The sequence below is a fragment of the Chiloscyllium punctatum genome, chromosome 17 (assembly GCF_047496795.1).
Source record: "Chiloscyllium punctatum isolate Juve2018m chromosome 17, sChiPun1.3, whole genome shotgun sequence".
Classification (NCBI taxonomy): Eukaryota; Metazoa; Chordata; class Chondrichthyes; order Orectolobiformes; family Hemiscylliidae; genus Chiloscyllium; species Chiloscyllium punctatum.
In genome coordinates, this window is record NC_092755.1 from 77,442,700 (window position 1) to 77,455,786 (window position 13,087).

General features: G+C 43.4%; 2 protein-coding genes across 6 annotated transcripts in view; one reads left to right on the top strand and one right to left on the bottom strand.

Annotated features, from left to right (window-relative positions):
• The window catches only part of gtf2h3 (general transcription factor IIH, polypeptide 3), a 22,693-nt gene extending 12,722 nt beyond the window's left edge, over positions 1–9,971 (bottom strand). Inside the window, exons 1-5 of one of the 4 annotated variants that reach the window (XM_072587608.1) lie at positions 9,853–9,971; positions 7,490–7,569; positions 2,684–2,790; positions 2,385–2,551; positions 2,196–2,258 (exon numbers count right to left, since the gene is read on the bottom strand). In XM_072587608.1, coding sequence (XP_072443709.1) covers positions 2,196–2,258; positions 2,385–2,551; positions 2,684–2,790; positions 7,490–7,569; positions 9,853–9,862 — 427 coding nt within the window. In that variant the 5' untranslated portion in view covers positions 9,863–9,971. Of the gene's footprint in view, positions 1–2,195; positions 2,259–2,384; positions 2,552–2,683; positions 2,809–7,489; positions 7,570–9,840 lie in introns of all 4 variants that reach the window. The other 3 variants (XM_072587609.1, XM_072587607.1, XM_072587610.1) reach the window with 3 other exon arrangements.
• Positions 9,958–13,087, top strand: part of eif2b1 (eukaryotic translation initiation factor 2B, subunit 1 alpha) — a 24,582-nt gene continuing 21,452 nt past the window's right edge. Inside the window, exons 1-2 of one of the 2 annotated variants that reach the window (XM_072587611.1) lie at positions 9,958–10,043; positions 12,634–12,735. In XM_072587611.1, coding sequence (XP_072443712.1) covers positions 10,031–10,043; positions 12,634–12,735 — 115 coding nt within the window. In that variant the 5' untranslated portion in view covers positions 9,958–10,030. The other variant, XM_072587612.1, reaches the window with a different exon arrangement.

Genomic DNA, 13,087 nt, shown 5'->3' on the forward strand with positions numbered 1-13,087 from the left:
GAGTCATGAGGTGATGTTGCAGCTGTACAGGACCTTGGTAATGCCACATTTGGCGTACTGTGTGCAGTTCTGGTCGCCTCACTTTAGAAAAGATGTGGAAGCTTTGGAGAGGGTGCAGAGGAGATTTACTAGGATGTTGCCTGGAATGGAGAATAGGTCGTACGAGGATAGGTTGAGAGTGCTAGGCCTTTTCTCATTGGAACGGCGAAGGATGGGGGGTGACTTGATAGAGGTTTATAAGGTGATCAGGGGAATAGATAGAGTATACAGTCAGAGACTTTTTCTCCGGGTACAATTGAGTGTTAGAAGGGGATATAAATTTAAGGTGAAGAGTGGAAGTTATGGAGGGGGATGTCAGGGGTAGGTTCTTTACCCAGAGAGTGGTGGGGGCATGGAATGCGCTGCCTGTGGGAGTGGCAGAATCAGAATCATTGGTGACCTTTAAGCGGCAATTGGATAGGTACATGGATAGGTGTTTAAGCTAGGACAAATGTTCGACACAACATCGTGGGCCGAAGGGCCTGTTCTGTGCTGTATTATTCTATGTTCTACTGAACTGATTGGGCTTAACTGATTGCTGCTGGGTTTCACATTAGACAATTTTTTGAATAAGAGTGCAACAGGCTGATAGGTGTAGAGAATGCTAGAAGACTAAAGAAATTAAGGGTTTGGTTAAGAAAAAGAAGGAAGCATATGTCAGGTGTAGACAAGAGAGATCGAGTGAATTCTTAAAAGTGTATAAAGGCAGAGGGAAATCAGGAGGGCAAAAAAGGGACATGAGATAGCTTTGGTAAATAGGGTTAAGGAGAATCCAAAGGATGTTTACAAAGACATTAAGGACAAAAAGGTAACTAGGGACAGAATAGGACCCCTCAAAGATCAGCTTGTAGCCTTTGTGTGGAGCCGCAGGAGAGGGGGGAGATGCTAATTGAGTGTTTTGCATCAGTGTTTACTGTGGAGGAGCAGATGGAAGATATAAAATGTAGGGAAATAGATGGTGACATCTTGAAAAATGTTCATATTACAGAGGAGAAAATGCTGGATGTCTTGAAACGCATATAAGTGGATAAATCCCAAGGACCTGATCAGGCATACTCGAGAACTCTGTGGGAGGCTAGGGTGGTGATCGGTGGGCCTCTTGCTGAGATATCTGTATCATCGATTGTCACAAGTGAGGTGCCAGAAGACTGGAGATTGGCTAACATGGTGCCACTATTTAAGAAAGATGGTAAGGACAAGCCATGAAACTATAGACCAGTGAGCCTAACATCGGTGGTGGGCAAGTTGTTGGAGGGAATCCTGAGGGACAGGATGTACATGTATTTGGAAAGGCAAGGACTGATTAGGGATGGTCATCATGGCTTTGTGCTTGAGAAATCATGTCTCACAAACTTGATTGAGTTTTTTGAAGAAGTAACAATGAGGGCAGAGCTGGAGAGTGATCTATATGGACATCAGTAAGGCATTAGACAAGGTTCCCCCTGGGTATGGAATGAGCTGACAGAGGAAGTGGTGGAGGCTAGTACAATTACAACATTTAAAAGGCATCTGGATGGGTATATGAATAGGAAGGGTTTGGAGGGATATGGGCTGGGTGCTGGCAGGTGGGACTAGATTAGGTTGGGATACCTGGTTGGCATAGATGAGCTGGATTGACGGGTCTGTTTCTGTGCTGTACATCTCTATGTCTTGGCACCATCCAAGGTCTAAGAAAATTCTGGCCAGTGCATCCAGAATTTCCACTTTCCTCAGAATCCTTGGATACATCTCCTTCTGTCTCTGATGCTTTATCAACCTGAAGTATAGATCACCTATCTACTACTTCCTCCTCTTTCATTTTAATTCATTCAAGTCTACTCCTCCCCTTTCAAATGGCAATGTCTCTACAACTGGAATATTATTAAAACATGAAAGAGGTAGGATTCCAGCAGTCAGTATTTATACACTGCTTGTGTTGAAAAGAAATTCAGTTACTAATCTTGCCGTGATTAGTAATCAGTACTTTCTCCCTGTGGGAAATGAAGCAGTTAACTAGTGAAAATCTCTGAATTAGGCTGAATTATTTGCAGATAACTAATGAATTTTTTTTTAAAATTATAAGTGGAAAACAATTAGCATCTTCACAAAGTTAACCATATTGTAACTAAAACAAAAAAATCTCAAAGCTTCTGAAGTCATTCTTTATGCAAGGATACAACAAAGTGCCTTTGCCAAAGATCCTGCCAATAAAGTTTCTGTAAGTTGGGCTCTCACTTCAGCTGAAAAACAGCAAAGAAAGTTGTCACAAAAGCACATCCATTGTGCCCTGAAACCTGGGCAGAACAATGTCTCCTCCCATTTGAAGTTACAATACAGTGATTATTAATGGGCAGCTCGACACTTACTCTTTGACATTAGATCTTTGATTTCCTCTGTGATTATGTCATTTCCAATGGCTAGGAGTTCGTATTTACCATCTTTACTTCCAGAACAGTTTGATTCTGTGGAACCGATGTCACCACTTTCTGCAAAGTTTCCCATTTTCCAGTGTTTACCTGGATATAGAAAACGGCTGCAGGAACAAATAAAATAAAATATTGGAATATATGTTGTATTGTGGTCCTGGAGAAACCAGGGTCACAGCTACACGAACACAGATTTCTCCTAAGCTACTGGATGTAACAGACCTTGCAGTGATCCTTACCTCTCCTGACTGTGACTTGCTATGATCGCCAGTCTGTGTTTGCGGCTCATGGCTAAATGGGAGTTTCCCATTACCATCACTGCATCCATACATTTCGACAGGGTGAACTGTAAAACATGTCAATTCTATACAGCATGTTACCGATGGCTCGGGGTCCAGTCTCTCCCCACCCCCAACAAGTTAGTTAAAATTCCAATAAATACAAAATATTGAAAATGCTGGAAATCTGAAATAGCAACAGAAAATTCTGGAGAAACCCTGCAGATCTGGCAGCATCCATGGTTAAAGAAATACAGCTAAAATTTCGGAAGAAGCTCTGAAGATGCTGCAGACCTAGCCAGACCACCGCAGCATTTTTTGTTTTTACTTTATAATTAGAATTCCACTTGATTGGCCTCTAAAAATATTCACAAGGGCTGGGATAAACTACAAAACCAAATAACACATCAACAATTTGAGGAGATCTTGGTTTTTCAGGGAAACACTAACAGATTTTTCTATCAATTTTCACTTAAGTGTCAGCTCCTACAGTTTCATACACCATGCAAACCTTTTTCGCACACAAACTTCAACACTGATTCGAGGCAGACTGCGCCATTTAGAATGATACTGCAGGTTAAAGGCTTGGATGTTGGAGGGTAGGTTGCTCAGACTTTGCTACTTTGCTTTGGTTCCACTGCTTTTTTGACCAGTCTGCCATGAGGGAACCAATCAAAAGCCTTACTAAAGTCAATAAAGACCACATCAAATACATAATACTCTTGGATACCTCCTCAAAGAAAAGATTAAATTTGTTAAACGTGAGTTTCCCTAACAGATCCATGCTGGCTATTCCTGACTAGATTGTGCCTCTCCAAATGCAGATACACTCTGTTCCTTAAATTTTTCTAATTTCCCCACCAGTGAGAATAAATTCTGGCTGAGGTCTGTATCCCTTCATCCCATTTTTAATAATGAGACAACATTAGCAGTCTTCCAGTTCTCTGGCACCTCACTTATAGCCATGAAAAATTTGAAAATTACTATCAAGGCGCCTGATATTTCCTCTTTTGCCTCCAACAATAGGCTAGGATATATCTCATCTGTGCCCGTGGATTTATCCACTTTTAAGAATGCTAAATCCGAAAGTGTCTCCTCTCTTCTATGTTATATTTTAATATTTCACAGTCCAGAGTCTTGGTGTCTATACTTGCTTTGTCCTTTGCCATTGTGAAGACTGTCACAAAGTATTCACTGAAAGACAGTGCCCACACATTCTGTGTCCATGCACAGATTAACTTTATGGTCCCTAACGGACCCTACTCTTTTCCTAGTTATTCTCCTGCCTTTTTTATATTTAAAAAATCCCTTTGGGTTTCTTTTATTCTACTCATAAATGCTTTCTCATGCACTCTCTTTACTTTCCTCATTTTATACGCTCGCTCTGCACTTTTTAACAATCCTCTAGGGACACTGCCATATTGGTATCTGTCATAATTTTCTGTTTACTTCTTAAATCCTAACTTTTATGTCCTTTAACATCTAGGGTCTTCGATCTTGATCTCGCCCTCTATCTTTACAAGAGCACATTGTGCCTTACCCTCGCTATTTCCCTCTTAAATGCCTCACACCACTTTGTTGCAATTTTATCTGCATCTAGCTGCTCCCAGTCCACTTGGGTCAAATCATATCCTGGTAAATTAGCCTTTCCCCAGTTTAAAGATTTTTACTCAATCCATCCTTGTCCTTTTCCACAACTATCCTAAATCTAACAGCATTAGGCCACTAACTCCGAAATGCTCCCTTACTGATATGCTTTCCATTTGCTTGGGCTCATTTCTGAAAATAGGTCCTGTACTGCCTCTTGCCTTGTTCAGCTTTCTATGTACCAACTAAAAGAGTTCTCTTGGATACTATCTAAGAACACTGCTCCCTCCTAATGTAAGACTAATACACCGTTTTACAATGTCTATGATGAGGGGGCATAATTTTAAGGAATGAACACGAATATTTAAATGAAGGTGGGCAAGGGGACAGAGTAACTGTCCCGTGCTGGAAAATGGGAAGCCTTCAGAAATGTGATGGCGAGAGTCCAGAGAAAGTACATTCCTGTAAGGGTGAAAGGAAAGGTGGAGGGAAAGCTGGATGACGAGAGAAATTTAGGGTTTGGTTAAGAAAAAGGAAGCATGTGTCAGGTATAGATCGAGTGAATTCTTAGAATAGTACAAAAACAGTAGGAGTATACTTAAGAGGGAACTCAGGAGGGCAAAAAGGGGATATGAGATAGCTTTGGTAAATAGGATTTAAGGAGAATCCAAAGGGTTTTTACAAATACATTAAGGACAAAAGGGTAACTAGGGAGAGAATAGGACCCCTCAAAGATCAACAAGTCGGCCATTTTGCAGAGCCGCAGGAGATGGGGGAGATACTAATCAAGTACTTCGTATCAATATTTACTGTGGAGAAGGACATAGAAGATAGAGAATGTGGAGAAATAGATGGTGACATCTTGGAAGATGTCCATATTACACAGGAGGGAGTGCTGGATGTCTTGAAATGCATAAAAGTGGATGTATCCCCAAGACCTGATCAGGTGTACCTGAGAACTCTGTGGGAAGCTAGAGAAGTGATTGCTGGGCCTCTTGCTGAGATAATTGTGTCATCGATAGCCACAGGTGAGGTGCCCGAAGACTGGAGGTTGGCAAACGTGGTACCATTATTTAAGAAAGGTGGTAAGGAAAAGCCAGGGGACTATAGACCAGTGAGCCTGATGTTAGTGGTGGGCAAGTTGTTGGAGGGAATCCTGAAAGACAGGATTTACACATGTTTGGAAAGGCAAGGACTGGTTAGGGATAGTCAGCATGGCCAAAAGAGAAATTGCTGGAAAATCCCAGCAAGTCTGGCAGCATCTGTAAGGAGATTAAAGAGCTTATGTTGAGTCTAACTGACCCTTTGTCAAAGCGAAAGTAATTTGCTTTTATATAGTCAGCATGGCTTTGTGCGTGGGAAATCATGTCTCACGAACTTGATTGCGTTTTTTGAAAAAGTAACATAGAGGGTTTGTGAGGGCAGAGCAGTGGATGTGATCTATATGGACTTCAGTAAGGTGTTCGACAAGGTTCCTCTTGGGAAACTGGTTAGCAAGGTTAGATCTCATGGAATACAGGGAAAACTAGCCATTTTGAGAACTGGCTCAAAGGAAGAAGATAGAGGGTAGTGGTGGTCAGTTGTTTTACAGACTGGAAACCTGTGACCAGTGGAGTGCCACAAGGATTGGTGCTGGGTCCACTATTTTTCATCATTTATATGAATGATTTTGATATGAACATAGGAGGTAGAGTTAGTAAGTTTGCAGATGACACCAAAATTAGAGGTGTAGTGGACAGCAAAGGAGGTTACCTCAGATTACAATGGGACCTTGATCAGATGGGCCAGTGGGCTGAGAAGTGGCAGATGGAGTTTAATTTAGATAAATGTGAGGTGTTGCATTTTGGGAAAGCTAATCTTAGCAGGACTTGTACACTTAATGGTAAGATCCCAGGAAGTGTTGCTGAACAAAGAGACCTTGGAGTGCAGATTCATAGCTCCTGGAAAGTGGAGTTGCAGGTAGATAAGGTAGTGAAGAAGGCGTTTGGCATGCTTTCCTTTATTGGTCAGAGTACTGAGTACAGGAGTTGGGAGGTCATGTTGCGGCTGTACAGGACATTGGTTAGGCCAATGTTGGAATATGGTGTGCAATTCTGGTCTCCATCCTATCGCAAGGATGTTGTGAAGCTTGAAAGGGTTCAGAAAAGATTTACAGGATGTTGCCAGGAGTTTGAGGATCTAAGCTGTAGGGTGAGGTTGAATAGGCTGGTGCTGTTTTCCCTGGAGCGTCGAAAGCTGAGGGGTGACCTTATGAGGTTTATAAAATCATGAGGGGCATGGATAGTATAAATAGACGATAAATAAATTCACCCTGGGGTGGGGGAATCCAGAACTAGAGGGCATAAGTTTAGGGTGAGGGGGGAAAGATATAAAAGGACTTAAGGGGAAACGTTTTTATGCAGAAGGTGGTACATGAATGGAATGAGCTGCCAGAGAAAGTGGTGGAGGCTGGTACAATTGCAACATTTAAAAGACATCTGGAGGGGTATATGAATAGGGAGGATTTAGAGGGATATGGGCCAAGTGCTGGCAAACGGGACTAGATTCGGTAGGAATATCTGGTCGGCATGGACAAGTTGGACCGAAGGGTATGTTTCTGTGATGTACATCTCTATGACTCTATGATACTGGCTGAAAGAGATTAGACATAGCATTGCTCGCCAGCCCCCACATTAAGGAATATTAATAGAGACATGAGGGGCAAAACGATTGAGGGTCATATGCCACCCTACCTCCTTGGGGGATGTTTCCCTGTATCAGCCAGACTGTTGACACAACAGCTACACAAGTTGTCGAACCAGGAGCTGCCTCTACTCCTTCAGTCAAAGAATTGTTTTTGGATCAGTGAAGCATTCTTATCTGTCATGGCTTGTATATTTTTCTTTCTTTGACTAATTAACTAAGGTACCATATATAAACTGCTGCTTCTAAACTATCATAAAATTACTATAATTCGTTGATGCCTAGTCTTGGGTAACCGCGCTCACAAAACACCTACAATCAAGATTGAGGAAAGCATTTAGGAACCAGATGCTCAGTGTCACCATTCATTCCCAAAGAAAACTAATTTCACTACACACCATCACTCAAATTACATTCTGAAATTTTACCTTCTGAAAGTAATGTATTAATTTTCATTTGAATAAAACAACATTATTTGCTTCAATGTGTTCTTCTTACCTGGGACTCCTTCAAGATCTGCTGACCCCACCAAATAGGATTTACATCCACCACTATAACGAGCAGACTAACATCACCATCTGCAGGAAAACAAACAAGGAAAATATGAGCACATGTCTGTTGTTTCTCTGGATTGTTGCAAGTCTTTGAATGCAACAAAATCTACAAGCTTCAATGCAATCAGTAAGATACCAACTATGTTGGAAGTGAACCCCAATGCACAATGAAGCAGAACTATGAAGCAGAAAAGGGTCCTTCAAACCCCTTTAGCTTGCTCTATAATTTGAATACATCATGAGTAAAATGATGCTTGGACAGGGAGGTTATGAAATAAAAGCTGTTCTTACAGAGTCAGGCCCAATTTAGAATCATGAGGGGCACAGATAAGGCGGATAGCTGAGGCATTTTCCTCACGGTATGGGAGTTCAAAACAAGAGGCAAGAGGTTTAAGGGGAGAGGGAAAAGATTTAAAAGGGATCTGAGGGGTAACTTTTTCGTGCAGAAGGTGGTGCAAGTATAGAACCAGCTGCCAAAGGAAGCGGTGGTGCCTGGTACAATTCCAATATTTAAAAGGCACATGGATGGGAATGTGAATAGGAAGGGTTTAGAGGGATATGGACCAAATGCTGGCAAATGTCTGGCCAGGGCGGACAAATGGGCTGAAGGGTATGTATACATGCTGAATGACTTGTTCTCTTATGGATGAGAATAAGTTATACAGCAATATTCAAACCCTTCGGTCCAAACTGTCCACTCTGACCAGAAATCCCAATCTGATCTTCTCCCATTTGCCAGCATTTGGTCCCTATCCCTCAAAACCCTTCCTATTCACATACACATCCTCACGTTAAAAAAGCTATATATTAGAGTCATAGAGATGTACAGCATGGAAACAGACACTTCAGTCCAACCAAAGCACTGTCCCCATGACTTAGCATACCTGCCTATCTTCTTTTCCACCTATCCATTCCACCCTCCTCCCCGACTATCACCTTCATCCCCTCCCCCACTCACCTACTGTACTCTATGCTACTTTCTCCCCACCCACACCCTCCTCTCACTTATCTCTCCACCCTTCAGGCACTCTGCCTGTATTCCTGATAAAGGGCTTTTGCCCGAAACGTTGATTTTACTGCTCCTCGGATGCTGCCTGAACTGCTGTGCTCTTCCAGCAGCACTAATCCAGAATCTGGTTTCCAGCATCTGCAGTCATCGTTTTTACCTTCGGTCCAACCCGTCCATGCCGACCAGATATCCCAACCCGATCTAGTCTCACCTACCAGCACCTGGCCCATATCCCTCCAAATCCTTCCTATTCATATACCCATCCAAATGCCTTCTAAATGTTGCAATTGTACTGGCCTCCACCACTTCCTCTGGCAGCTCATTCCATACATGTACCACCCTCTGCGTTAAAAAGTTGCCCCTTAGGTCTCTTTTACATCTTTCCCATCTCACCCTAAACCTATGTCCTCTAGTTCTGGACTCCCCCACCCCAGGGGGAAAAGACCTTGTCTATTTATCCTATCCACGTCCTCTCATGATTTTATAAACCTCTATAAGGTCACCCCTCAGCCTCCGATGCTCCACAGAAAACAGCCCCAGCCTGTTCAGCCGCTCCCCATAGCTCAAATCCTCCAACACCCTTGTAAATCTTTTCTGAACTCTGTCAAGTTTCACAACATCTTTCCGATAGGAAGGAGACCAGAATTGCACACCATATTCCAACAGTGGCCTAACCAATGTCCTGTCCAGCCGCAACATGACTTTCCAACTCCTGTACTCAATACTCTGACCAGTAAAGGAAAGCATACCAAATGCCTTCTTCTCTATCCTATCTACCTGTGACTCCACTTTTAAGGAGCTACGAACCTGCACTCCAAGGTCTCTTTGATCAGGAACACTCCCTAGGACCTTACCATTAAGTGTATAAGTCCTGCTAAGAGTTGCTTTTTCAAAATGCAGCACCTCGCATTTATCTGAATTAAACTCCATCTGCCACTTCTCAGCCCATTGGCCCATCTGATCAAGATCCTGTTATAATCTGAGGTAACCTTCTTCACTGACCATTTTGCATTTCGATTTGGTAAAATAATTAAAAATCTATTGGGGTGGGGTTCTCACTTCAAATCTACATCCGTTGTAGACTTGGTGATAAAGACTGATCACTGGAAATTGTCAATAACTCCATGGTAATTCCAATTTGTAACTACCAGAATAGGAGAAGGTACATTCTGTCAGCCTCAATCACTTTAATCTCTCATTATTCCCTCCCTTTACCCTCTTCCCCACTGCACCCCTCTCCACACTCCCCTCCATTTACTCTCGCCTCCCTCCTCCCTTTCCCTCACCCTCTTCCTCACCGTCCGCCATGTCACTCTGCTCTCAATCCGTCCCCCCTGACGAGTGCAGCGATGAAGTGTGTCCGGGTGGCCCCGGCCCGCGTGTCGCTGGCAGTGTGTTCCGGCGGAGTGGATTGTCGGGTGCCCCCGGAGCCGGAGTTCTGTTGACGGTTGGTCGGGCGCGCGGGCTGTAGTGAGGATGGAGGAGGAAGGTAATTGGTCAGGATTATCCGCAAACCCTGGGGATCGAGGCCACACTGTCCGGGAAATGACAGAATAACGCCCGGAGACTGAGATAGAGTTTAGTTACCAGCATGGACTGACAGGCTGAACGGTCTCCAGGATTCCCGTGTCACCAGTTGGGTCAGTGTTTATTGCCCCGTCCCTAGTTGCCCCCCTGAGGAGATGGGGGTGAGCTGCCTTCTTGAACCGCTGCAGTCTGTGTGCTGTGGGTGAATTCACAATATCCCTGAGGGTGGGCAATTCCAGGATTCTGATCCAATGACAGTGAATGGTGATATACTTCCAAGTCAGGATGGTGAGGGGCTCGGAGGGGAACTGACAGGGGGTGGTGTTCCCATGTAACTACTGCCCCTTGTCCTTCTAGATGGAAGTGGCCGTGGGTTTGGAAGGTGCTGTTTTAGGAATTTCTAGAAACATAGAAAATTGGAGCAGGAATAGGCCATTTGGCCCTTCAAGACTGTTCCACCATTTATTTCCATCGTGACTGATAAACTGAAGTACCATGTTTCTGCTTTTACCCATATCCCTTCAGCCATGTGCTATATCCAACTCTTGGAAATCATACAACGCTTTGACGTAGTTTGCTTTCTGTGGTAGGGAATTCCACAGGCTCACTGGTCTTGGAGTATAGAAATTTCTCCTTCGTTTCAATCCTAAATAGTGCACTGTGTATCCTTAGACAGTGACTCTTGGTTTTGGGCTCTTCCCATACCCACCCCCATAACCACACTACCACGATCAGTCATTGGGAACTTTTTTCCTGCATCAAGCCTGTCTAGTTCTGTTAGAATTTTGTAGGTTTATATAAGATCGCTCATTCACCTGAACTCCAGTGGATATAATCCAACCCAATTCAACCTCTGACAAATGGCAGTTGATGCTGGATCAATTGTTAATTTTAAATCTGAGGTAGATATATTTTTGGTGTGCAAGGGTATTAAGGGATATGAGCCAAGGGCAGGTGTATGGAGTTAGGTCACAGATGAACCTTGATCTCATTGAATCGTAGAAAATACAGCACAGTACAGGTCCCTCGGCCCTCAATGTTGTGCCAATCTTTTATCCTACTATAAGATCAGACTAACCTACATACCCTTCATTGTATGAAGATAGGCACTATCTTCCATGTGCCTATCCAAGGATCGCTTAAATGTCCCTAATGTATCTGCCTCTACTATCACTGGGCGGCACAGTGGCATAGTGGTTAGCACTGCTGCCTCACAGCGCCAGAGACCCGGGTTCAATTCCCATCTCAGGTGACTGTCTGTGTGGAGTTTGCACATTCTCCCCATGTCTGTGTGGGTTTCCTCCGGTGCTCCAGTTTCCTCCCACAATCAAAAATGTGCGGGTTAGGTGAATTGGCCATGCTAAATTGCCTGTAGGTGAAGTGGAGAATGGGTCTGGGTGAGTTGCGCTTCGGCGGGTCGGTGTGGACTTGTTGGGCCGAAGGGCCTGTTTCCACACTGTGAGTAATCACTGCTGGCAGTGCATTCCACGCATCCATCACTCTCTGAGTAAAGAACCTACCTCTGACGTCTCCTCTCAACCTTCCACCAATTACTTTAAAATAATGACCCCTCATGATAGACAATTCCCCCATGGGAAAATATCTCTGGCTATCCACTCTATCTGTGCCTCTGTACACCTCCATCAAGTCACCCCTCACCCTTCTTCACTTCAACGAGAAAAGCCCTAGGTCCCTCAATCTTTCTTTATAAGACATGCCCTCCCGTCTAGGCAGCAAGCTGGCAAATCTCCTCTGCACCCTCCTAAAGCTTCCACATCTTTCCTACAATGACGCGACCAGAACTGAACACAATATTCCAAGTGTCGTCTAACCAGGATTCTGTAGAGCTGCAGCGTAACTTCGCAGCTCTTAAACTCAATCCCCCTGCTAAAGAAAGCTAACACGCCATTTGCCTTCTTAACAGCCCTATCAACTTGGGTGGCAACTTTGAGGGATCTATGGTCATGGACTCCACGATCTTTCCGTTCCTCCACACTGCCAAGAATCCTGCCTTTAACCCTGTATTCTGTATTTAAATTCAACTTTCCAAAGTGAATGCCTTCACACTTCTCCAGGTTGCACTCTATCTGCCACTTATCAGCCCAGTTCTGCATTATGTCAATGTCTCGTTGTAACCTACAACAGCCCTTCATACTATCCACAACTCCACCAACATTTATGCCATTGGCAAACTTACTAATGCACCCTTCCATTTCCTCATCCAAGTCATTTATAAAACTCACAAAGAGAAGAGGTCCCAGAACTGATCCCTGCGGAACACTGCTGGTCACCAAGCTGCAGACTGAATATTTTCCGTCAACCACCAACCTCTGTCTTCTATGGGCCACCCAATTCTGTATCCAGATAGAATGGTCTCCTACTTTTTTTTCCTTATGTTCCTATGTTTGGGACATTTTATTGTACTAAAGTAAATGCAAGTTGTTGATTGAAAACCTGTCCTAGTAGACAAAAATAATGGTCTGCATAGGGAAAATAAAACACAATGTTGGTAAATTAGTTGAATTTAAAAAGTGGTACCTGGCCTGTTGCAGATCTTGTGGACTATTTCAAAATCCAGATGAAGGAGAATGAAGATGTTGCTTCAGCTGTTGCAGCCATTCGCACCTTGTTGGAGTTTTTGAAGAGAGACAAAGGTACTTGAGAACAGAATTATTCTAACACTTTAAACAACTTTCATACATACAGGGTTGTTGAGTCTGTGCAATCTTACCATATTAAATTTTATATAACAGATCTAAAATCATGCTGAGATTAATGTGTAGAAAAGGACTTGGAGAAGTATTTTCAGTTTTTTAACTGAATTGACATTTCTATGGATTTCTTTTGAGAACTGAAAATTCTGGAAAGAGTATTTTCCTTTTCTGCTCTGGGCTATGGGTCTGTACTGTGCTGTACTGTTCTATAGAGTCATAGAGATGTACAGCACAGAAACAGACTCTTCGGTCCAACCTGACCATGCCGATCAGATATCCCAACCAAATCTGG